Below are 24,518 nucleotides of genomic sequence, written 5' to 3'. Positions count from 1 at the left end.
TTGCATAGATTCCACATATGAGTGAGATCATGTGATTATAAAATGTTCATCATTTCTAGTAATATTCCTCATTTTGAAATCTGCTTGGTGCGATATTACTATAGACTTCTGGCTTTGGTTAGTATGGCTTATCTTTTAACTTACATTACTTTATATGAAAGTAACTTACTTGTAGATAACATATAGCATACATTTACGGCTCACTTTTTTTTTTTTAATAGAGAGAGAGGAAGGGAGAGGGATAGATAGAAACTTCGATAAGGGAGAAACATCCATCGGCTGCCTCCTACACACCCCCTATGGGGATCTAGCCCTGATCGGGAATTGAACCTGGGGACCTCTTGGTTCATGGGTTGATGCTTAACCACTGAGCCACACCAGCCAGTCTCACTTTTTAAAATCCATTCTGAGAATGTCTACATTTTCATTGGATTGTTGAAAACAGACCATTTATGTTTAATGTAATTATCAATATGATTGGGTTTAAATCTGCCATCTTGCTATTTGTTTTTCATCTGTCCTATGCTTTATGTTTTGCTTTGTTTTTTAACATATTTCTCTTAATTTTAGAGAGGAAGAGAGAGAGAGAGAGAGAGAGAGAGAGAGAGAGAGAGAGAGAGAGAAACATCAATGATTAGAGAAAATCATCGATCGGCTGCCTCCTGCACGCCCCCCCTGCCAGGGATTGAGCCCACAACCCAGGCATGTGCCATGACCAGGAATCGAACTGTGACCTCCTGGTTCATAGATTATGCTCAACCACTAAGCCACACTGGCTGGGTCTCTTTGTTTTACTTTTATAATAATCACTCTAAAGTTTACATATACATCTTATCACCATTTGCTCTTAGATAAAACATCTTTACTGTTGGAAGGTTCTTATGCTTCAATTTCTCTTCTATCCTTTCTGCTATTGTCATATATTGTACTTCTAATATTTTATGAATTCCACAATTTATTGTCATTATTTTAGCTTTAAAACAGTTGCCTTTCAGTTTACAAAATGAGGGGGAAAGTCTTTTGTATAACTCATATCCACCATTCCTAGTGCTCTTCATGCCATTGTGTGGTTCCAACCTTCTATCTGTAGCCTTCTGCTGTAATTTTTCTTTGCCTCATAAACTTTTAGTATTTGAGGTGCAGGTTTTCTGTGTAAATTGCCTCAGCTTATTGAAAGTATTTCACTTTCATTCAGAAGGTGTTTTTGCTGCACATAGAATTCTAAGTTGACGGTCTTTTACTATTTAAGATGTTATTTTTTGTCTTTTAGTTTTCGAGGGTTTCTGATATCTATCATTCTTCTTTCCTCTGTCTTTTTCTCAAGCTTCTTTAAGATTTTTTTTTCTCATTGGTTTTTAGCATTTTGATACCTAGATGTTTTGGTATGCTTTTCTTTATTATAATTATCCAAATGTTTGGTCTGCATTGAGCTTCTTAAATCTGTGGGCTTTGTCGTTTTCATATTTGGATATGTTCTGACCATGAATCTTCAAATATTTTTGTTCTTTCCTCAGTCCCTCTTTTTTTTCTGAGAGTAATTATACAAATTTCATTTTTCATCTCATTGTCTTTAAGTGTTGCTCTTCTTAAACATATGGAACATCTGAACATATGAAACATTTATCATTGCTTTTTTAACATCTTTATTTGCTACTTCATCCATCACCTTTGTATTTTCTGGGTCTGTTTTCATTGGTTGATTTTTCTCCTGCTTCTTTGCATGCCTGGTAATTTGTGATTGGTTGCCCTACATTGTGGCTCCACATTTTTGGGTGCTAAGTTTTGTTATTTCAAATTTTTTCGATTCTATTCTAAGCTACAGTTATTTGGATTCCATTTGATCTTTTAAGACTTGTTGTTCTCAAGTGTCATGAATGCTGGATCAGAACAGCCTTGAGTCTGGGGCTAATTGTTCCCATTGCTGAGGTAGCACATCTCTGAAGATTCTACCCGATTGATTTCCTGAGTGTTTTGAGGTCTTTGCACTAAAGCTGATGGGAACGAGAATTATTTCCACCTCTGTGTGCGATCTGGGAATTCTGTGATTCTTTGCTCAGTTCTAATTAGTTTCCTCTCATGTTTGTGCAGATCGATCCTTGGCCAAGAATTTGAGGGGATCCATCCTCAGCAAATCTTCAGAGCTTTCCCATCACTCTATCCTCTAGTATTCTGTCCCACACATTCTAGCTGTCTGCCTCCCCAAATCCTCCTCTATCTCTTTCTCACTCTCAACTCCAACAGCCTTCCAAATTCTACATGGGTTCTTCCTTCCTAAAGAAAATAGAAAAGAAGAAGAAAGTGAACTTAGATTAATTTAGTTGAGGGACAGAGATTGCTGCAGTTGGAATGCTGCTTTGATGTGAGGGCTAGTGCTTTGGGAGACCAAATATCAGCCATCTGGGCATGTTCTGGTGGCACAGTGCAAAGAATACCTGTTCCCATTCATTTAAGAAAAGGTTAACTGCTCTTCAGATTCTAATCACCAGTTTGACAACTGGATATTCTCAGAAAATATAGAGGATTGATTTTGACTTTGTAATATTATTTCTCTCAGTTCCTGTGACCTAAAGTATACAGAAGGAGTACAGTCCCTCAACTGGACTAAAATCATGAAGACTATTGTTGATGACCCTGAGGGCTTCTTCGAACAAGGTGGCTGGTCTTTCCTGGAGCCTGAGGGTGAGGTGCGTGAGTGTGGGGTTTCTTTTCTGCTATGTAATAGTTGCCCGTTATTTGAGCAATTAGGAAAAGTAGTACATAAAAGACCAGACCAAGTGGGAAAATCTCTGAACACATCTGATATTATTTCTCCAAATTAGTTTTATAGGTAAACAATAAATTAACTAGGTATTTGTAGCCACTGACAAGATTTCAAATATTGTTTTCTAAAAAATGGTCCTCCCAACTCAGCATAATGCTTTATTACCAAGAATATTTCTGCAGTTAATATTCCTGGGCAAGGAAGGATGAAGTGAAACTTTTTAATAAATATGAATTATATATTTAGGATATCCATTGAACAGTAAATAGTGTTTTTGGTTTTTTCTCTAATTCATCAGGGTAGTGATGCTGAGGAAGGGGATTCAGAGTCTGAAATCGAAGATGAGACTTTTAATCCTTCAGAGGATGACTATGAAGAAGAAGAAGAGGACAGTGATGAAGATTATTCATCAGAAGCTGAAGAATCGGGTCAGTTTTTACAAGGAAAGGTTTCTGTGGCTTTCTAACCTAATGCCATTTCTGGAAACTACTTTGCAAAAGGGAAGAGTTCTATTATTCTATTCCAGTGTAATGATTAATGCTTACTAATCAATTTTTTTTCTTCAGACTATTCCAAGGAATCATTGGGCAGTGAAGAAGAGAGTGGAAAAGATTGGGATGAACTAGAGGAAGAAGCCCGAAAAGGTAAATTTTTTTGTTTTATTTTTTTGAGGCACAAATTTCTAACAGATTTCAGTCCTTAACTAGTGGAGAAAACAAGGTCTGTAATTTTTATTCTCCAGTAGACATGACTGCCTAATTGGATACTTTTTTCATCTGTCAAGTCCTCAATTGACCCATAGTCATGATAGCCACATAGTCTTATAAGGCTCCAGAATTAGGTCATTCAGCTTCCAAATCTAAGTTCTATAATAGTCTAAATTTTTAGGCCTCTCCCAGGTTAGGAATATTTTTATAGTGCCAGTTTAATTACACTGAAACCAAATGCCAAATATAAGTTAAAGATAAAAGGAAATGCCCTGGCTGGGTAGCTCAGATAGGTTAGAGCATCCTCCTGATATACACCACGGTTATGGGTTCCATCCCTGGCCAGGCACATACAAGAAGCAACCAATGACTGCATAAATATGTACAACAACAAATTGATGTTTCTCTTTCTCTCTCTCCTTCCCTCCCTCTCTTTATAAAATCAATAAATAAAACTTAAAAAGAAAAAATAGGTGAAAGGAAATATCCACTATATCCTAAGCATTGTGATAGGACTTTGCATAAATTACCATATTTAATCCTTCTTTGTTTATAATTTTCCATTTTATAAATAAACCAAAACTCAAAAATATTAAGTACTTGGTCAAGATCACACAACTGGTAAGTGACTGAGTCCAGATTAAAAGGTTTAACTCCAAACTATATTCTCAGTACTATTCCATGCTATCCACTAGTATCAGGTACCTAACGCTAACCTATATCCAACTAGTAATACCTCTTCTCTTTAGCGGACCGTGAAAGTCGTTACGAGGAAGAAGAAGAACAGAGTCGAAGTATGAGCCGGAAGAGGAAGGCATCTGTGCACAGTTCAGGCCGTGGCTCTAACCGTGGTTCCAGACACAGCTCTGCACCCCCCAAGAAAAAGAGGAAGTAACTTCTGAACTTTGGCCCTCAGCTCCATTCTTCCTCCAGCCAACCCCTGAAAATTTTACATGACAGAAACTGTATTTTTCCTTTTTTCTTTTGAAGTTTTGCCATTTGTGTTTATGGGTTTAGGGGGCCATTTGTGTGGACCAATCTACTCGGGGAATTCCAGGCCCACCAGGACACGTGCCAGTGGCCCCATCCAGATGGCAAGGCAGGAGGTGTTGTTGAAGAAGGGCAGAGGCTTCCACTGTTAATACCGTTTCATTCCTCTCTTCCTGTCACCTTCTGCCAGGACGTCAGTGGCTTCTGACATCTTATTCTTTGATGTCTCAAAGTATATTTCCAAGATGTTAGTACAAGGTGAATAACTACTTGCACCATGGTTCTTGACCAGCAGATTCGATCCACCATCCTACCCTACAGCCATGACCTTCCTCACATCTCTTTAAGTTGCATCTTTGCAGTACTCAAGAACAGACAGGTTCTTGGAATTTGCTAATGTTTGTGATAAACCATACAACTTGAGCTAGTAAGGCAGATCAGGCTGGTACCTCCGTCTGAGTTTTCCTGCTTTCTTGCCTTATGCAAGATCTGGGCTATCTGCTGCCTTGGAAGACATAAGAAGCAGCGACGCTCCAAGGCTTGGTTTCATCCTCCTTTCAAATTCACACATGGATATTGGTAGAAACAAAATTACCATTGTTTTCTGATACACCTGAGTAAGAACAGTCGTGCCTCATATACTGCTTCTAGTAAAATCTGGAAGGAGGCTCATTATTAAGGAATCAACGTTTAGATCTGGAAGGGGCAATAGTCATGCCTGGGGCCTAGAATATCCTGATGAGAAGAGAAAAGAAGAATGGAGGCCACTTCTACAACATGGCCTCGTCACTGCTGCTCCTTATTTTTACTTGTCTTGCATTGTCCTGTATTTATCACAGTTTCTGTTGAACAGCTTTTTAAGTATTTGGGGAGTTTATCTTGCCATTCTCCCCCTCCTGGTTCTCGGCACCCACCTGTTCCACTGCAGTTAATTCTGTGTTTTGTGACTTTAAGAGAGGAGGGGGGAGGGGTCTCAGATTTTGTTTGTTTTTTTTCTCTTTAGCAGTAGGACTTGATATTTTCAATTTTGGAAGAACTAAAAGATAAATAAACTGGGTTTTTTTTGTTGTTGTTTTGTTTTTGTAAATTCAACTTCTGTGATTTTTTTATTTTTTATTTTTTGCAGTTCCTAAAGGCAAGCCTGCTCGCCTGGTAAAGTGCTGAGGCGTTAGAAAATAATGACTTTGTCCAGCTAGTATCATGAAAACAAACTTTCATATTCTAAGCTTTTATGATCAGATTGAGAGATACTAGCTAGACATCACAGTAAACCAAATTTATGGATTAGCAAGTTACTTTATAAGAGACTTTTTTACTATGGTTCCCTCACAGAGATTAGAATGGAATAGCACTTGTTCTATCACGAAAACAAATCTTCGATCATCTCCTTGTAAATAGCATGGAAGGCAGCAACAGCTTGAAGGGACACCTTCAGACTTCCTATTGGGGTAGCCTGGTCTGTAGGGCTAACAACTGTTGAGAAAGGAAAGAGAAACGTCAATCAGGCAGCAGCAGCAGCATTCCATTAAAAAACACTGGGTGCTAGGGATACTAAGTGACTTCATTTCTTAGGGGGACTGAGTCAAATGGAAGACAAGGGAAAACAGTTACAGTATGGTAAGTGCTGTGATGAAAACAAGGTGCTTTGGGAACACAGAGTGTCATCTAATCAGGATGGAGAAACTGGAAAAGGCTTTCTGGAGACAATCCCTAAACTGACTCTTTAAAAAGTAAAAGATACCTAAGCTAATGCCAAAACATGAGAACATGACAAGTTTAGAAAATTGCAAGGAATGGCAGAAATGAAAGCTATGCAGATAAGCGGGGGCCAGATCATAAAAGGTCTTCCTTGTCTTCCAAGGAATTTGGTTTTCACTGAAGTTATTAGTGACGGTTTTTATTTGGGTTTTAGAAAAATGAATCCATTATTGGGTAATATATTCAAAGGGGATACAAGTACATCAGGAAGGGTAGTTGGGCTGTTGCACTAATTCAGGGGAGAAACGAAGGGCTCTGAAGTACAACAATGAGGGTATGAAGGTGGGGACATTCAGAATATTTAAAGAGAGAAAATAGAATTTTGTGATTGAATGTTGGGAGTGAGAAGAAGGTTGGAATCAAAGATGACCATTCTTATTTGGGTAAGAGGGAACTTAAGGTACAAGTTAGTAGTGGGGGTGGGGACATACTAAGGACATACAAGTAGTTACTTAGTTTGCTGTAAGCTAAATTGTATTAAAAATCTGGTCTAGAAACCTAGATCTGAGATCATTTCTAGGTTATTAAAATCCTGAGAGTGGATGCAAACACGTAGGAAAAGGGTATATGAAGAATAAAAGGCCCTAACCGGTTTGGCTCAGTGAATAGAGTGTCAGCCTGCGGAATGAAGGGTCACAGGTTCAATTCCGGTCAAGGGCATGTACCTTGGTTGCAGGCACATACCCAGTAGGGGGTGTGCAGGAGGCAGCTGATCGATGTTTCTCATTGATGTTTCTAACTCTCTATCCCTCTCCCTCTCTGTAAAAAAATCGATAAAACTATATTTTAAAAAAGAAGAAAAGGCCAAGAATTGAACCAGGGAAACCCACCATTCAAACTCAGGATGAAGACCCTGCAAGATAAACAAGGATCCCCTAGGGCAGTGGTGCTCAACCTTTCTAATGCCACGACCCTTTCATACAGTTCCTCATGTTGTGGTGACCCCCCCCCAACCATAAAATTATTTTCGTTGCTACTTCATAACTGTAATTTTGCTACTGTTATGAATCGTAATGTAAATATCTGTGTTTTCCGATGGTCTTAGGCGACCGACCCTGCTAGCGGTTCTCAACCTGTGGGTCGCGACCCGCAGGTTGAGAACCGCTGCTGTAGAGCAGTACTGTGCAATGTACTCTGATACCTTCTTTTCTACAGTTCTCTGGTGTGTTTTTTCTTCAAAATGTGACTTACTAATTTAATCTCACCATCCACTAATGGCTTATGACAGGAAGTTCAAAAACCGTTAGTCTGGTGAATAGTAAATGCCCACCACAACCTAGCAGCTAAGGTAAATGTGTGAAGTCCCAGCTGTATAAGGTAACAGGGAACAGAGAGAACTGGACAGAGCAGGCCCACCTAAAGGCATTCAAATGCAAATATTGTTAAAACATGTTGGCCTTCTAGCAAAGGTCTTAGAAACAGATTTAAGAAGAATGTGGTTAGCAAATGTATAGACTATAGTAGATGGATATGGACTGAAGAAACCAGTGCCAGGGAGACCCGTTCAGAAAACTAGTATAGCAGTTGGAATGTAGTCAAGACACTTCTCAAGTAGAATGGATAAGACTTGGTCACCAATATTGTGAGAGGTGAGGGGGTAGAAAGTTGGTGTCTAAGAAACTAGGTGCATGATAAGGCATTAAAAGAGAAGGGGTATGAGCTGCCTTTACAAACTATGCTTAAGAGGGGTCAGAAATTCTGGCATTTAAATTTGATTGAAATTAAAAGAACTTGTCTTTTCAAACTTTTCCTATCTCAAACATTGGAGAGTCATAGTAGATTCTAGTAATCAAGAGGTATATTAACTAAAATTGACAACTAGAAAGGTATAAAATTTTTTAAAAATAAAATCGACAACTGACTACCCTCAGGTTTTATCTAGAAGTAAGTAGAGTTATAGGGATTTCGATCCAACTTGTCTCAAACTTTGTAGCAGTAATTTTACATTGAAGGTTAAACAGGAAAAGTATTATTACGATGACTTGCTTAGAAATAAATGGAACTGAGAAGCACAAAACATGTATTACTCACTGTCTAGCTTTTGCTCTACAATGTCTCTTCCTGATTCCATGATCTGCCATAGTTTCAGATATGCATATCCTACTTCTTGACATTCATTCTTTTCTTCATCCATAGGATCACTTACCACTGTGAACTTTAAACTAAGGGAGGGAAATTACATTTAATTCAGCACTGCTGATACCCTAAGCCTTAAAAAAAATAAGGCTAAAAGTAATCATAAATTAGACAATGTCTGATTACAGCAGCAAAAGAGTGAGGAATTGGTGTAATTTAAAGTAACAACTGGGTCCTGGTCAGCTTGCTCAGTTGATTGGATCATCATCCTGTACACCAAAAGGTTGCAGTTCAATTCCCAGCCTAGGTTGCAGCTTCAATCCCTCATTCAGTTGGCAACTGATCAAAGTTTCTGGCATCATGTGTGTGTGTTTTTCTCTCTCCTTTCCTCTCCCTCTAAAAAATACCATTAAAAACATATCTGCAGGTGAGGATGTTAAAAAGTATATTAAAAAATTTAACAACCAGCCTTGAAAGAGGGAACTATAAGACTCAAGATAATGTAATTGATCAAGTTGTCTCAAAACCGTTGAGATATAATTTCTTGCAAGATGGTTAATAATTTTTTTTAGATATATCTTTATTGATTTCAGAGAGGAATAGAGAGAGATCAATGATGAGAGAGAATCATTGATCGGCTGCCTCCTGTACACCCCCCATGAGGGATTGAGCCTGCAACCCAGGCATGTGCCCTCTACTGGAATTGAACCCATGACTCTTCAGTCCAAAGGCCAACACTATCCACTGAGCCAAACTGGCTAGAGCTGGTTTATAATTTTGATGAAAGATTTGATATGGGCAGTGAATGAGTTGCACAAAAAACAATAAACAGAAGAAGTTAGAAGAAAAGATTTTCAATTTCTAAATAAAAGTTGGGTACCAAGCCTGAGCATAGTAAAGGAAACAGAAGAAATACAGAATTGCAAAACGAATATAAAATGTATATTCCTTAGAGCTGTAAGTCTTGAAAGATCCTATCTAATAATAGACAAATATGCAAATTGACCATACCTCCGACACACCCACAAGCCACACCTACCATCCAATCAGAGCGAGTATACAAATTAACCCAAACCAAGATGGCTACAGCCACAGAGAGCAAGGTTTCCTAGGTAACACAGGAAGCCAAGCTTTCTGCCTGCCCTTGCCAGGCCTAAGCCTCCACTCAAGCTACAAAGTTTCAGTTATAGAAGGTAAACAAATTCAAACAAATGGCGGCAGAATGGAACTTGAGAGAGCAGGCCAGGGTTGCCGCCGGCAACAGGGGAAGCAAAGCTTTCCGCACACCCTGGCCGAGCTCACCCGCTTAAGGCTACAAAGTTTCAATTATAACCCCAACACAAATGGCTGCCGGCCTCGGAGGGAGCCCCAGGCTTGGCTCCACTCCAGGCTACAAAGTTTCAATTTTAGAAGGAAAATAAATTCCAGATATCAGGGCCTCCCCTTGGGTTGCCAGGGGGCATGGCCAGCCTGCAAACCACCACAGGCCCCTCGCTCAGGCCGCCCCACACCCCAAGGGAAACCCCACCTGATCCGGGACGCCCTTCAGGGAAAACCAGCTGGCCCCCACCCCTGTACCAGGCCTCTATCCTATCTAATAAAAGAGTAATATGCAGATTGATCATCACTGCAACACACAATATAGCTGCCCCCATGTGGTCAAAGATCCTGCCCCCATGTGGACACAAGATGGCCACCACAGATGGCCAGCAGGAGAGGGCAGTTGGGAGGCACCCGGCCTGCAAGGGAGGGCAGTTGAGAAGGACCAGGCCTGCAAGGGAGGGCAGTTGAGAGAGACCAGGCCTGCAAGGGAGGGCAGTTGAGAGGGACCAGGCCTGCAAGGGAGGGCAGTTAGAGGTGATCAACCCTGCAGGAGAGGACAGTTAGGAGTGATCAGGCTGGCAGAAGAGGGAAGTTGGGGGCAAACAGGCTGGCAGCGGAGTAGTTAGGGGTGATCAGGCTGGCAGGCAGAAGCGGTTAGGGGCAATCAGGAAGGCAGGCAGGAAAGCAGTTGGGAGCCAGCAGTCCTGGATTGTGAGAGGGATGTCCGACTGCCCGGGCAGTCGGACATCCCTCGAGGGGTCCCAGATTGGAGAGGGTACAGGCTGGGCTGAGGGACAACCCCCCTCCGTGCACGAATTTCGTGCAGCGGGCCTCTAGTTATACTATAAAGCGAACAGCACTGTGCCTCACAAGTAGTGAGCAGTCAACAGTTATTATTTCTTAATCCTCACCCAAGGATATGTTTATAGACATTAGAGAGAGGGGGAGAGAAACATCGATTGGTTGCCTCTTGTACATCCAAACTAGGGACTAAACCTGCATCCTAGGTATGTAGCTTGACCGGGAATCGAACCTGTGACCGTTCGGTGTGCAAAACGATGCTCCAACCAACTGAGCCACCCAGCCAGGATAAGCAGTCAGCAATGATTACTACCCTGACAGCCTAGCAAAAAATGATACTGAATTCCAGAGACTGGTACCTACTAAATTTTTTGAGAAAAATTCAAGTACCATAAATTCATTATTTTAATCATTTTACAGTGTGCAATTCAGTATTTCTTAGTATCATCACAATCTTGTGCAACCATCACCACTATCTAATTCCAGGTCATGTTCATTGCCTCCTCCAAAACTCCTGTACCCATTAAGCAGTCATTCTCTATTGCCCTCTCCCTCAGTTCATGGCAACTACTAATCTACTTTCTGTCTCTCAATTTGCCTATTTTGGACACTTCATAATCCTATACTTCTCTTTAATGTTTTTATTGATTTTAGAAAGACAGGAAGGGAGAAGGAGAGAGAGAAAGAGAAACATTGATATGAGAGAGAAACATTGATCTGTTGCCTCCCCACCAGGGATCAAACCTGAAACCTGGGTATGTGTCCTGGTCTAAATTGAACCAATGACCTTTCCCTGCATGGAACGACACTCAACCCAACTGAGTAACACTGGCCAGGGCATAATTCTATATTTTTTTAAAAGCAAACATTGGCCCAGCCAGCATGGTTCAGTGGTTGAGCATTGACCTATGAGCCAGGAGATCATGATTCAATTCCCAGTCAGGGCACATGCCCTGGTTGCAGGCTCAGTCCCCAGTGTGGGGCGTGCAGGAGGCAGCTGATCAGTGGTTCTCATCATTGATGTTTCTATCTCTCTCTCTCTCTCTTCCTCTCTGAAATCAATAAAAATATGTATTTTTTAAAAGCAAACATTGGTGGCTAATAGTACTAAGGGAACAAGAATAGGACTAAAAATTTAAACTCTTAAGAGCTAAAGATAACTAAGCTGAAAGAAGAATTCTGAAAATGATACATTTTTAGCTCAGTAAGCAATATTCACTTGTGGTTATGTTTCTGTATGGTTATTGAGAACTTGAAAACTGCAAAGGGATAATACCAACTCCCCCATCCCAATTTTCCCAGGAAGGGATGGTAACCATCATTACTGCATGCTGGACACAATACCAAGTGCTTTAGGCAAACGATGTTATTTCAATTTTATGCTCACAGTAGCCTTCAAGTTAAGTAATAACTTAGAGATCATTGTAAATGGAAGAGTCAGGATTCAAAACCAGGTCTGTCTGATTGCAAAGACAATGTTCTGTTTATTGTACCATATTGGCAAAAGGAAGTCAAAAATAAAATAAACTGAATTCTAAAATTGAGTAGAAGGTTGCAAAAAGGAAAGAAAAAATTGTTACTAGTATCTTCTTACCTAATAATAGGCAAACATATAAATTGACCATACCTCCACTACACCCACCAGCCAATCAGGAGTGATATGCAAATTAACCCAACAAAGATGTCAGGTTAATTTGCATACACAGGCACCGAGCAACCAGGAGTGGGCGGGACACTTGCATTGCAGGCGTTCTGCCCCACCCCAAGTCTCTCTCTCTCTCTCTCTCTCTCTCTCTCTCTCACACACACACACACACACACACATACACACACACAAAAACCCAAGTAGGAGCTGGTATGGAATGAGAAATGAACTAAATCTACGAGATTATATATTTTATCAGATAGTTATCCATAAACATAAATTAGACTCAAGTAGATGAGAAATTAATTAAGGGTAAATCAATGTAAAAGAAGTAGTTAACATATTCAATATCAGCACAAAACCAAACTAAAACTGTTCGATTCTTGGATGAATATCTCCTTTCTTTCAAAGTGGAGAGTAAATGCTTACCGTCCTTGCTCAGGACCTTGTCCATTCAGCATGTCAAACAGAAATTGCCTTCGGCCTTTTTGCTCCAGGCGGTCCAGGTCTATCACTATATTAAGGTAAGAGGGAAAAGAACAAAGAATCATACACTTTTGCTATTTGGGCACTAAGATTTTCATAAGTGGTACATATAAAACAGAGGTTGGAAAAGTAGGGCCCACAGGCTGGCCACCCGGTTTTGTAAAGTTTTACTGAACTCAGCCATGCCTATTATTTATTTATTTATTTTAAATATTTTTTAGTTGATTTTTAGAGAGAAAGGAAGAAAGGGATAGAAACATCGTTCGTTGAGAGAGAAACATCATCAATCTGCTGCCTCCTGCACGCCCCCTCCTGGGGATTGAGCCTTCAACCTGACCTGGAGTCAACCAGCAAGTCTTGGTTCATGGGTCTCCGCTCTACTGCTGAGCTATACTGGCTGGGCCACACCTATTATTTACATATTAGTGACCTGGTATGCACAAATTCATGCACATTGAAAGGAAATTAATTAGAATATGGCCAGTAGGGCAGGAATGGGTGAAATGGGCCAGACATGCCCTGGAGCCAACCTCCCGTAGCCCCTCCCCTACAGGCCACACCTGAGGTGACACTGTGGCTCAAAGGGCATCTTTGGAGTGATCAGGGTCCCTCCTGCAGGTGGGATCCCTCGGCCTGGCCTGCAGGGATCGAGCCTAAACCAGCAGTCGGACATCCCTCTCGCAATCTGGGACTGCTGGCTCCTCACCGCTCGCCTGCCTGCCTGCCTGATTGCCCCTAACCGCTTCTGCCTGTCGGCCTGATCACCCCCTAACTGCTCCCCCCTGACAGCCTGATCGCCCCCTAACTGCTCCCCCCTGACAGCCTGATCACCCCTAACCATGTCTGCCTTGACCCCTGCCACTGTGGCTTTGTCCGGAAGGACGTCTGGAAGATATCCAGAAAATGTCTGGTCTAATTAACATATTACCCTTTTATTAGTATAGATGTTACAGTCTCCAATAAACTGACCTATGTTTTCCAACCTCTACTTTAGCTAGGTTTGGCCACATAATTAAGTGCTAGCCATTACGTCCTATGAAACCTGTGTAATAGGCTCAGAAGGAGGCATTCTTCCTTTCCCCGGCAGCCATTAAGGACCCTGGTGTAACTGAGCAACTAAAAGGATGCAAGACAGACACTTGGATGGTGGGAAGGCAAGACAGAAGTTTGGACCTTATGATCCATCTAAGGGGGGAAGTGAACATGGGTATGGTGTGAAAGAAATTTTATGTTCTAAGATAGAAACTCAGCAGATAATCTCTAAAGTTGGTGAATCAGTAAATTGCAATAAAACATTACTCAGAAATATGGAGTCAAATAACAGAAGAAATAACAGAAAAGGGGGGAAAGTGGTACAGCGGACTGAGGGATGACAGAAGGAACGTGGGAGTGATTTTTGGAGAAGGGGTGGGGCCAAGGGCTGTTTGCTTTTACTTCAAAACCTTTGTAAGGCTATCTGATATTTTCAAACCACATGCACATACTATTTCGATAAATGAAAGAAAAAGGGTTGGATCCACCCCATCAGAAGTCCAGAGTAGTTCTGCCCCCTCAGTCTAAACGTCTGTCGGCCCGCTCTCCCCACTGACCGCGGGCGCTGCCTCACCCTTGCTGAAGTGGAAGTGGATCTCTTCTCCTGCCCTCGGTTTCCTCAGGGACACTGGCGTTTCCGTCTCTGACAGGGGTAGATCATAGAACTTGTACTCCACATACACCTGTTTTATGTTCTCATCAGACATCACTTCAGCTTCTGAGTGGAAGGCCAGGCTGACAATTTCAATGCACATCTTCTCTGAATCCTGGTAAGAAAAAGACATTTATTTTCTATAGGTTAGTGATGCTCCGAGGATATACTCCACTTAATTAACACATTACTGTCAATCACAGGCATACTCCGTCTTGTGTACTACTCCTTGAGAATCAATTTGTAGGTAATATTGGCACTGAGACAACGCGACTGAATTGTCCCAGCTAATGTGGGGGAAACTGGTAGCGAGAATCCAGTCGTTTTGTCTCCTGGTCCAGTGAATCCTGTCCTCAGACCAGCCTTCCTCGGCCATCTCCACATATAGGTTGTCTAGCTCTAACATGCAGGGGCTCTGATCTGTCTTATAGACATTTCTCAAGACATTGACTACATAATGTCTAAAAAAGATATGACAGATAAAAGTTCAATAAACAGCCCTAACCGGTTTGGCTCGGTGGATAGAGCATCGGCCTGCGGACTGAAAGGTCCCAGGTTCGATTCCGGTCAAGGGCATGTACCTTGGTTGCGGGCACATCCCCAGTAGGGAGTGTGCAAGAGGCAGCTGAATTGATGTTTCTCTCTCATCGATGTTTCTAACTCTCTATCCCTCTCCTTTCCGCTCTGTAAAAAATCAATAAAATATATTTTTAAAAAAGTTGAACAAACAGATAAACTTAACTATTTGCCATATTCACTGTTTAAGTCTACAGACTTTGAGTTGTTTCTCCCCACTCCAATATCCTTCATTTTCCTGCAAATCCTCAGTACAGGTTCTGACTTTCAAGTAAGTTTTCTGACCTCTACAAAATTTCCTTTTTCTGGATTCTTGCAAACCTTAGAGTTTATACCACATAATCTACTCCCTTGATTCTAAGTCACTTATACTTGACTGTTTCTTTCTTTTTTTAATATATTTTATTGATTTTTTACAGAGAGGAAGAGAGAGGGATGTGCCCACAACCAAGGTACATGCCCTTGACTGGAATCGAACCTGGGACCCTTGAGTCCGAAGGCCGACGCTCTATCCATTGAGCCAAACCGGTTTCGGCTACTTGACTGTTTCTAATGAGATTTTCACCTTTCATTCAATCACTCATTCAACAACTGTTCACTGAGCACCTACAAACCTGCCAGGGAGCATCCTAGTGGCTCGAGAGAGTGAGTGTTTTCTACCTCATGTATAAACCACAAGATTCTAACACAGTGATTGTTGCTTGTGTGTATCCTCACTTAGTTCCTGAGGAGATTTGAGGCTGAAATGTTGAATAACTAATTGTAATGACAGGTTTTAAAGGTTGGGTCGGAAACTTCAGAAACTGAATGATCCCTCTGAGCTCTCCCAGGAAGAACCTCTCTTCCAGCCTCCACCTCCCCAAGTAAACCCGGTCTCCTTCGGTGGAGTTAAAGGAAGGGGCTTCACGCAGGCGGGGGGTGAATCACACTGCACAATGAAGAAGGCAGGCCTGGGAGCCAAACAGGAGAGAGACGTGTGGAAGCAAGTCTTCATTCACATCACATCGAGAGAAACGATCCTCTCATCTGACTGCATCAACAGAGTTCTTCTCTCTCTCTCTCTCTCTCTCTCTCTTTTTTAATATATTTTATTGATTTTTTACAGAGAGGGATAGAGAGTTAGAAACATCGATGATAGAGAAACATCGATCAGCTGCCTCTTGCACACCTCCTACTGGGGATGTGCCCGCAACCCAGGTACATGCCCTTGACCGGAATCGAACCTGGGACCCTTGAGTCCGCAGGCCGACGCTCTGTCCACTGAGCCAAACCGGTTTCGGCTGCATCAACAGAGTTCTATTCACTCGCAATGTACAGTATACTTAACCCAATAACTTAAATTCCCCACCCGGCTCATTAAAACTAGACTTGAACTCCACACGCCTGGTCATTAGGCGCGCTAGCTGTCATTACTGACCGTCTTGTCACCCGCTCAGTGGCCACCCAGGTACTTACTGCCTTCGGACATTTCTGCCGTTCGGGTGTCACGATGTCGTCACTGTCTGTGGTCTGTGCTTCACTGACCTCGGAAGCTCCTTCACAGGATTCCTTATCTGCTGAGGAAGAGAATTGCCAGGTTGTGACCGATACGCTTAACTTTTTTGTTTTCTTTTTTCTATTTCCTATGTACTGTAGGCCACAAATAGTAGTGAACTCTATGCTTAGTGATCCAGCCCACTGTAGAGTGTGGTCTTCTTTATTCTCCCAAATATCCAAAGTTGGAAAAGGTTATTAAAAAAAAACCTTCCTGGGTCAACACTCAACCACGGAGCCGGGCCTTAATATCTTCATTAGTTCTGGGGGACTCTCAGTTATTATCACTTTAAATACCGCATTTGTCCCCTCCTTTCGCTCCTCCTTGTACATCCTCATTTTATCTTTGTTTTGTTTTCCCCCCTCACTTTATCTTTTATGGCTCTTTTCTTCTCTTGTATTTTCCATCTTGTTGTCTCTCCTTGCTTTACTCTGGATGTTTTCACCAGCTCACTTCCGTTGTGTCTAATTTGCTTCTTCTTTTTTTAATCCTCACTAGAGGAGTGAGGATATTTTTTCCATCGTTATTTAGAGAGTGGAAGGGAGGAGAGAGGGGAGCAGAGCGAAAGAGAAAGGAGAGAAACATCGATGTAGGAGAAACACAGCAACTGGTTGCCTCCCACATGGCTCCAATGGGGATATGGGGCAGGGGGGCGGGGGGCGGGGGGCGGGAGGGGTAGGAGACAGGGAACAAACCTGCAACCCAGGTATGTGCCTTTGACCAGGAATCAAACCCTCGACCCTGTGGTGCTCAGGCTAATGCTCTAACCTCTTAGAAACACCAGACTGGGCTGTTTTTTGTTTTTTTCAAACCTCACCCAAGGACCTGTTTATTGATTATAGAGAAAGGGAGACGGGGAGACAGGGGGAGAGAGAGAGAGAAGGTGAGAGGGGGAGAAGGAGAGAGGGAGAGGGGGAGAGAGAAACATCCACATGAGAGAGAAGCACTGATCAGTTGCCTCCCATACGAACCCGGACCTGGTATCAAACCCAAAACCGGTGTATGTGCCCTGACAGGGAATCGAACCAGCACTTACTTTAGGTGTACGGTACAATGCTCCAGCCAACTGAGCCACACCGGCTAGGGCATACATTTCTGTATTTAGCAGTTCTATCATTTCTATTGGTTAACATTGATATTTGCAAATAGTGTGTAATTGGTTTAGGAAAACAACAACAATCTATAAATGGATGCCAAAAGTATTAGCTGACGTCTGATGAGGACAGGATATTTATATAGTCTCAAAATAGCTTCTCATAGGTTACTTAATAATTACAAAGGGAAATGGTAACTTTATAACGGAAAATTCTGGCAGATGCTTTCTTAACCAAGTGATCAAAGTTAACATCACTAGTAATGGGACAAACTGACATCAAGTACCTCCTAATGTGACACGGTGAGGCCACAATATCACTTCTATGGTAATCCTGTAAAAAATCCGTGACCTGAGTCTATGAAGAAACATCAGACAAATCCACATTGAGAAGGAACCCTTCACAGAACAGCTCACTTATATTTTCAAAAATGTCAATATCATGAAAGAAAGGAAAAATTAGGAACTGGTTTAGATGAAACGAAAGAAACATGACTAAATGCAATGTGTGATCCTAGATTACGTAAGTGGGGAGCCTACTACAATGGACACTATTGGGACATTTGTCAAATTCCGAAAATGGACTGGATGTTAAAAAGTAAAGTATCCATGTTAACTTTACAAACTTGATACCTGTAGTGTGGTTGTATAATTTTTTTCTTACTGAAATATACAGAATTAAGGGGGGATGAAGTTTGCAACATATTCTCAAAAGCTTCAGAAAAAATGATAAAGTAAAAAGTTGTATAAAGTATAAAATTGATGAATTTGTGTGAAGCGTTTCTGTGATTTTTTTTTTTGGTCTTGTTCATGAAGTTCTGATGTAAATTTGAAATTATTTTAAAACAAAATGTTTTTTAAAACTTATAATATCAATTTTCATAGCTCCAGTTCCTTGCTGGAATTTTAAAGTTCAGTTTTATCTCCATGAGGCTAGCAAACACAGTTGTTATGGGGGTTGTGTCTGATAACTGCAATATCTGGTATCCTGGTGGGCATGGAGTCTGCCCTTGTCCCTTTAGTCCTGCAAGTGCCCAGAGCATAAATCTGCCTCTCAGAACAGAAGAGACTCAGAAAGGTGCTGCCTTCTGTGGTCCCAGACCAGAGTGGGAAATTCTGACCTAAGCAGACACCAGTCAGACTATATCCCATTTCCCTACCTCCACAATCCACCAAAAGCATGGTTCTCTCTTGCCCCAACTTCCTCTAGACAATGTCCCAGGGCTGAAGCAGTTCCAGCTCACCCTCTCTGAATTCTAATCATTCCCTCATCTAGGTTTGGTCATTCTTCTTTCTCTCTCTCTCTTTTAAAAATATTTGTATTGATTTCAGAGAGGAAGGGAGAGGGAGAGAGAGATAGAAATATCAATGATGAGAGAGAATCATGGATCATCTGCCTCCTGCATGCCCCACACTGGGGATCGAGCCCGCAGCCCAGGTATGTACCCTGCCCAGAAATCAAGTCGTGGCCTCCTGGTTCATAGGACAACACTCAACCACTGAGCCATGCCAGCTGGGCTTCCCTCTCTCTCTTTTTCTCTTTTTTTAATATATTTTATTGATTTTTCACAGAGGAAGGGAGAGGGATAGAGAGCTAGAAACATCGATGAGAGAGAGACATCAACCAGCTGCCTCCTGCACACCCCCCACCAGGGGATGTGCCTGCAACCAATGTACATGCCCTTGACTGGAATCGAACCTGGGACCTTCCAGTCCGCAGACCGACGCTCTATCCACTGAGCCAAACCGGTTTCGGCTGGGCTTCCCTCTCTTATTGGTTCTTTAATGCTTTTAAGAAACATTAAGATTTAAAATATATATAACTTTAGCTTTTTATTTTTATAATTATTATTTTTAACTTTAGCTTTTTAGTTGTCATCAATGGGAGAGTTGGTTTGAATGAGCTAGTTTGCCACAAATGTAACCTAAAATCATGTCTACTTCTCATTGTAACACAAAAGCCTTGCCTTAATTTAAAAGAAATTTGGAAAAAGAACCAAGATGGCAGTATAGGTAAACACCTGTACCCACTGCCTCCACAACCACATCAAAATTACAACAAAAATACAGAACAACCATCATTCAGAACCACCTAAAAGCTGGCTGAATGGCAGTCCTACAACTAGAGAAGTAAAGAAGAAAGTACACTGAGACTGGTAGGAGGGGCAGAGGCATAGAACAGGCTAGATTGTTTTTTAAATCAGGAGGGAGATCATCTCTGCAGAGGCCACCATGAGGAGCAAGGGGTCCCGGCCCCACACCAGACCCCCAAACCAGGGTTCCAGAGCTGGAAAGAGAGGTCCTCATAACTACGGGCTGTAAAAACCAGTGGGGATTGGGGCTCAGTGACACGGAGGCTGCTGGAGACCCAGGTATTTCTTTTAAAGGGCTGGCACATGAACTGAAATACAAGGTCCCACTTCCTCTGAGCTCCAGCACCAGGGTGAGGCTCTGGGGGGACCAGATACATATGGGGAGGAATTGGCTTATCGAGCATTGGGACAGGAACTGGAGGGTGGCTTTCTCCTGGACAGAGGTCCCAGCACATTGTTCCTATGCTGGAACCTCCCCAGTCCAAAGCTGACTGGCAGCCATATATGTTTTCTCCACCCAAGTGATTCCCTGAGACCCCACCTCATCCAATTTGCAGCCCCTCCCAACCTATTTGCAGCAACTTTTGCATATGAATGGCCTGTCCTTTCTCTGGCTTCATACTTTGCTAAAATCTCTCAAACAAGCTGCAGCTGGGTCAGCATGCCCCAAACCTATCAATAAAAAGCCAAAGACCCTGTACTAGCACAAGCTGCCTTGCTTCACAACTGGGCCTTTACTGGGTACCTCCAAGCCCAATACAAATAGTTCCTACAGGGTGGCCCCAGGCAGTGGCTGACTTTACACCTCCCTGGAGGCCCTAGAGTCAGTGTACCCAGTAAACAGCTTCAGACGATAGCAGTTACAACTCTAGACATCCATAAGTGACACACTCAAGGGGCAGATTCAGTGAGCACTAAAGCCCCACTGACTCAAGTCCTGTTCCATAAGGGTGTTTCCTGCACAGCAGCTCTCCCACTGTAGCTGAAGCTGGTCCTCACAGCCAATTGTCCTAGAGGTTAACTCCTCCCAGTGACATTAACAATAATCAAGGCTCAACTACAAGACTGTGTACACAGACCACACAGGGATGCACCTAGAGTGCCCAGCTCAAGTGACAGGGGATGCTGAACCACTGGGCCCTACAGGGTACCTACTACACAAGGCCATTCTACCAATTCCAGGAGACAGAGCAGCTCTATCTAATACATAGACATAAACACAAGGAAGTAGCCAAATGGGGAGACAAAGAAACATATCACAAATAAAATAAATGGAAGCAAGCAAACTACTGGATACAGAGTTAAAAACTATGGTTATAAGGTTACTCAAGGATCTTCATAAAACTTTCAAGGATCTAGTGAGAAAGTCAAAAACATGAAAAAGGACCAGTCAAAAATTAAGCATACACTAACTGAAATAAATTATAATTTATAGGGATTCAACAGGAGAGTAGAGGAGTCCAAGAAACAAATCAATGATATGGAATATGAGGAAGCAAAAGACATCCAATTAGAAGAGCAAAAAGAATTTAAAAATATGAAGATAGTGAAAAGAGCCTCTGGGACAACTTCAAGCATACCAACATTCGCATTATGGGAATGCAAGAAAGAGATGAAAGATAGCAAGATATTGAACAACTATTTGAAGAAATAATGACAGAAAACTTCCCCTGCCTGGTTAAAGAAATAGACTTACATGTCCAGGAAGCATAGAGTATCCAAAGCAAAATGAACCCAGAGGCCCACACCAAGACACATTATAATTAAAATCAGAGGCCTGGTGCACAAAATTCATGCACGGGGGATGGGGGTGTCCCTCAGCCCAGCCTGCACCCTCTCCAATCTGGGACATCCCTCTCACAATCCAGGACTGCTGGCTCCCAACTGCTTGCCTGCCTGCCTGCCTGATTGCCCCAACCACTTCTGCCTGCCAGCCTGATCACCCCCTAACCACTCCCCTGCCAGCCTGATTGATGCCTAACTGCTCGCCTGCTGGCCTGATTGCTCCTAACTGCCCTCCCCTGCCAGCCTGGTCACCCCTAACTGTCCTACCCTGCACACCTGGTCCCCCGCAGGCCTAGGTCCCCCTCCAACTGTTCTCCCCTGCAGGCCTGATCGCCCCCAACTGCCCTCCCTTGCAGGCCTGGTCCCCCTAACTGCCCTCCCATGCAGGCCTGGTCCCCCCCAACTGCCCTCCCCTGCAGGCCTAGGTCCCCCCCAACTGTCCTTCCCTGAAGGCCTGGTCCCCCCCAACTGGCCTCCCCTGCTGGCCTGATTGCCCACAACTTCCCTCCCCTGATGGCCATCTTGTGGCGGCCATCTTCGACCACATGGGGTGGCCATCTTGTGTGTTGGAGTGATGGTTGATTTGCATATTACTCTTTTATTAGATAGGATGCCGAAGGTTAAAGGCAAAGAGAGAATCTTAAAGGCAGCAAGAGAAAAGCAGTTAGTTACCTACAAAGGAGTGCCCATATGACTGTCATCTGATTTCTCAACAGAAACTTTGCAGGCCAGAAGGGAGTGGCAAGAATTATTCAAAGTGATGAATAGCAAGGACCTAAAACCAAGATTACTCTACCCAGCAAAGCTATCATTTAGAATTGAAGGTCAGATAAAGAGCTTCACAGACAAGAAAAAGCTAAAGGAGTTCATCACCACCAAACCAGTATTACATGAAATGTTGAAGATATTCTTTAAGAAGAAGAAAACAAAGAAGAAGAAGAAATAAAAAATATGAACAACAAATGGCAACAAATACTATCTATCAACAATTGAATCTAAAAATCAAAATAAACAAACAAGAAATCTAAAAACAAAATAAACTAGTGAATAAAATAGAAAAAAATAAATTTGGAGCACTAATTGGTTTGGCTCAGTGGATGGGGTGTCAGCCTGTGGTTGGGGCATGTGCAGAAGGCAGCAACCAATTGATGTGTCTCTCTCACATTGATGTTTCTCTCTCTCTCCCTCCCTCCCACCATTCCTCCATCCTTCCATTCCTTTCACTCTCTAAAAAAGCAATGGAAAAAATATCCTTGGGTGAGGATTAACAACAACAAAAAATTTGGATTAACATCACAAATGAGCCAATTATGCTCCTCCTTCTATTTCTTTGTAACCATAATTCATAAGACCTTGGAGTGATTAACATCTTATAATTGCTATGTAACTAAACTGGCTATAGCTAGCTTTAAATACATAGAAAGCTACTTTCTTTGAGAATTCCAACCTTAATTGGCCTAACCAGCCCACTGTAACATATAACTAAGCCTAAATTCCCATAAAAACTTTAGCAATGAAGATGAAGAAGTAACTGCTTTGATAAAATAATTCAATGGTTAAATAGGAAAATCAGATTTTAAAAGACAATACCAATTACAGGATGGAGAGCTTCATTTTGTATCAGTGCTGAAGGGAATGATGTCATTTCCTCTTCCTTTTGCTGATTCTTTAAATAATCATCTATGGAGATGTTAAAGCCTAAGAATTTCCATTCAGTGTAGTTCACCTGCTATAGAATAAATAAAATCACACATAATTATATTGTATAATTATAATTATTTAATAAAATTAATAATCACATTAATATATAATTAATGCAATACAAATTATCCTATATAATAAAAGTCTAATATGCTAAGTGTCTGACTGTTCGACTGTTCGACCAGTCACTATGATGCACACTGACCACCAGGGGGCCAATGCTCTGACTAGTAGGTTAGCTTGCTGTTGGGGTCCGGCCAATCGGGACTGGGTGAGACAGGCTGGACATGCCCTGAGCCCTCCTGCGGTCCCTCTCCAGCCCCAATCGTGCACCAGTGTGGGGTCCCTCAGCCTAGCCTGCACCCTCTCGCAACCTGGGACCCCTCGGAGGATGTCAGAGAGCCTGTTTCAGCCCAATCCCCGCAGGCCAGGCCGAGGGACCCCACCGGTGCATGAATCCATGCACTGGGCCCTCTAGTTATAACATAATAATGTAATATAAAATCATATAACACATATTTATAATCTTATATGTACATATTTTTAGGTGCTACATAGTAACTTTAATCCAGTTTCCTATGAAAAAAAAGGCAGTATCAAGCACACAATAGGTGTTCAATAAATACTTGTTCTTTTTTTTTTTCAATTGATTTTTACAGAGAGAAGGAGAGGGAGCGTTGTAGTAAAATATAGAAATGTTTTAAAATGCCAAAAAATGTTTAAAAGTTTTTAAAAGATTTAAGTTAACTGTCCTGAAACTTAAAGTGAGATATTAAGAACACATCCCCCACTGCCCTGAAGCGTGTGTATTCCATTGATAGGGATTTGAACTTAGACTGATGACTTAGAGTGACTTGCCCTGATAACCCTATGTCTGATGACATATACTCCTCCCCCTCCCCAGAGAGTGACCGAGTGCTTACAATTTTGTTTACTAATATATCCATTGAAACTAATGTTAAACTTCAGATCTTGTTATGCATTTTGTTTACCAGAATCCCCTACTCCCCCCTGGACTGCCGTGGGTACTACAGGCTATTTAAAGGGTCCCCGAACACCATTCGAGTTGATCATTGCTTGATCGCTGGATTGCTTTGATCCTTGCGCTGCGCTGGTGGCTCTGATCGCTGGAAGTTATCTTCACTGATGGCCTTCAGTTTGGGCGCAGTCCCCTTCCCCGCTTCGCTCAGCTTCACTCGGTGCCAAAAGACAGACGAATGGTGGGGCCTCAGATCGGTCCGTGCTGTGCACAGGGATCTCTGAAGGCAGAAACTTCATTCCTGACCTGACCAGCCAGCCAGAGAAGGCGCCACTGCTGCCACAAGAGGAAGCCACATTTTGGGAGCTCCCTTTAAGCCTGTACCCACGGCACCAGGAATTTTGTGAATAACAGTATGCTGTGTGTTAATAAGCTTTGTACCCACTGCAATGATAAAAGAAAAATAAATTGCTGTGTGAATTGCAACTGTAACTATTTGTGTGGCATAATTCCTCTGGCAGTCATA

At 42.2% G+C, this 24,518-nt stretch overlaps 2 protein-coding genes and 1 non-coding gene across 3 annotated transcripts in view; 1 reads left to right on the top strand and 2 right to left on the bottom strand.

Annotated features, from left to right (window-relative positions):
* The window catches only part of SUPT16H (SPT16 homolog, facilitates chromatin remodeling subunit), a 42,053-nt gene extending 36,527 nt beyond the window's left edge, over positions 1–5,526 (top strand). Inside the window, exons 23-26 of the mRNA XM_008159793.3 lie at positions 2,555–2,684; positions 3,060–3,189; positions 3,328–3,405; positions 4,218–5,526. Coding sequence (XP_008158015.2) covers positions 2,555–2,684; positions 3,060–3,189; positions 3,328–3,405; positions 4,218–4,363 — 484 coding nt within the window. The 3' untranslated portion in view covers positions 4,364–5,526. The remainder of the gene's footprint in view (positions 1–2,554; positions 2,685–3,059; positions 3,190–3,327; positions 3,406–4,217) is intronic.
* A 208-nt stretch (positions 5,527–5,734) lies between these two features.
* Positions 5,735–24,518, bottom strand: part of RPGRIP1 (RPGR interacting protein 1) — a 31,076-nt gene continuing 12,292 nt past the window's right edge. Inside the window, 6 exon segments of the mRNA XM_028136773.2 lie at positions 5,735–5,931; positions 8,248–8,378; positions 12,491–12,575; positions 14,154–14,346; positions 16,263–16,360; positions 22,903–23,041. Coding sequence (XP_027992574.2) covers positions 5,819–5,931; positions 8,248–8,378; positions 12,491–12,575; positions 14,154–14,346; positions 16,263–16,360; positions 22,903–23,041 — 759 coding nt within the window. The 3' untranslated portion in view covers positions 5,735–5,818.
* LOC114229079 (small nucleolar RNA SNORA4) lies at positions 16,436–16,573 on the bottom strand. Its single transcript, XR_003615165.1, has one exon. It is a non-coding gene; the product is annotated as a small nucleolar RNA SNORA4 (small nucleolar RNA).

This window comes from Eptesicus fuscus, chromosome 5, assembly GCF_027574615.1.
Source record: "Eptesicus fuscus isolate TK198812 chromosome 5, DD_ASM_mEF_20220401, whole genome shotgun sequence".
Lineage (NCBI taxonomy): Eukaryota > Metazoa > Chordata > Mammalia > Chiroptera > Vespertilionidae > Eptesicus > Eptesicus fuscus.
This window is presented reverse-complemented; position numbering and strand designations above follow the sequence as displayed.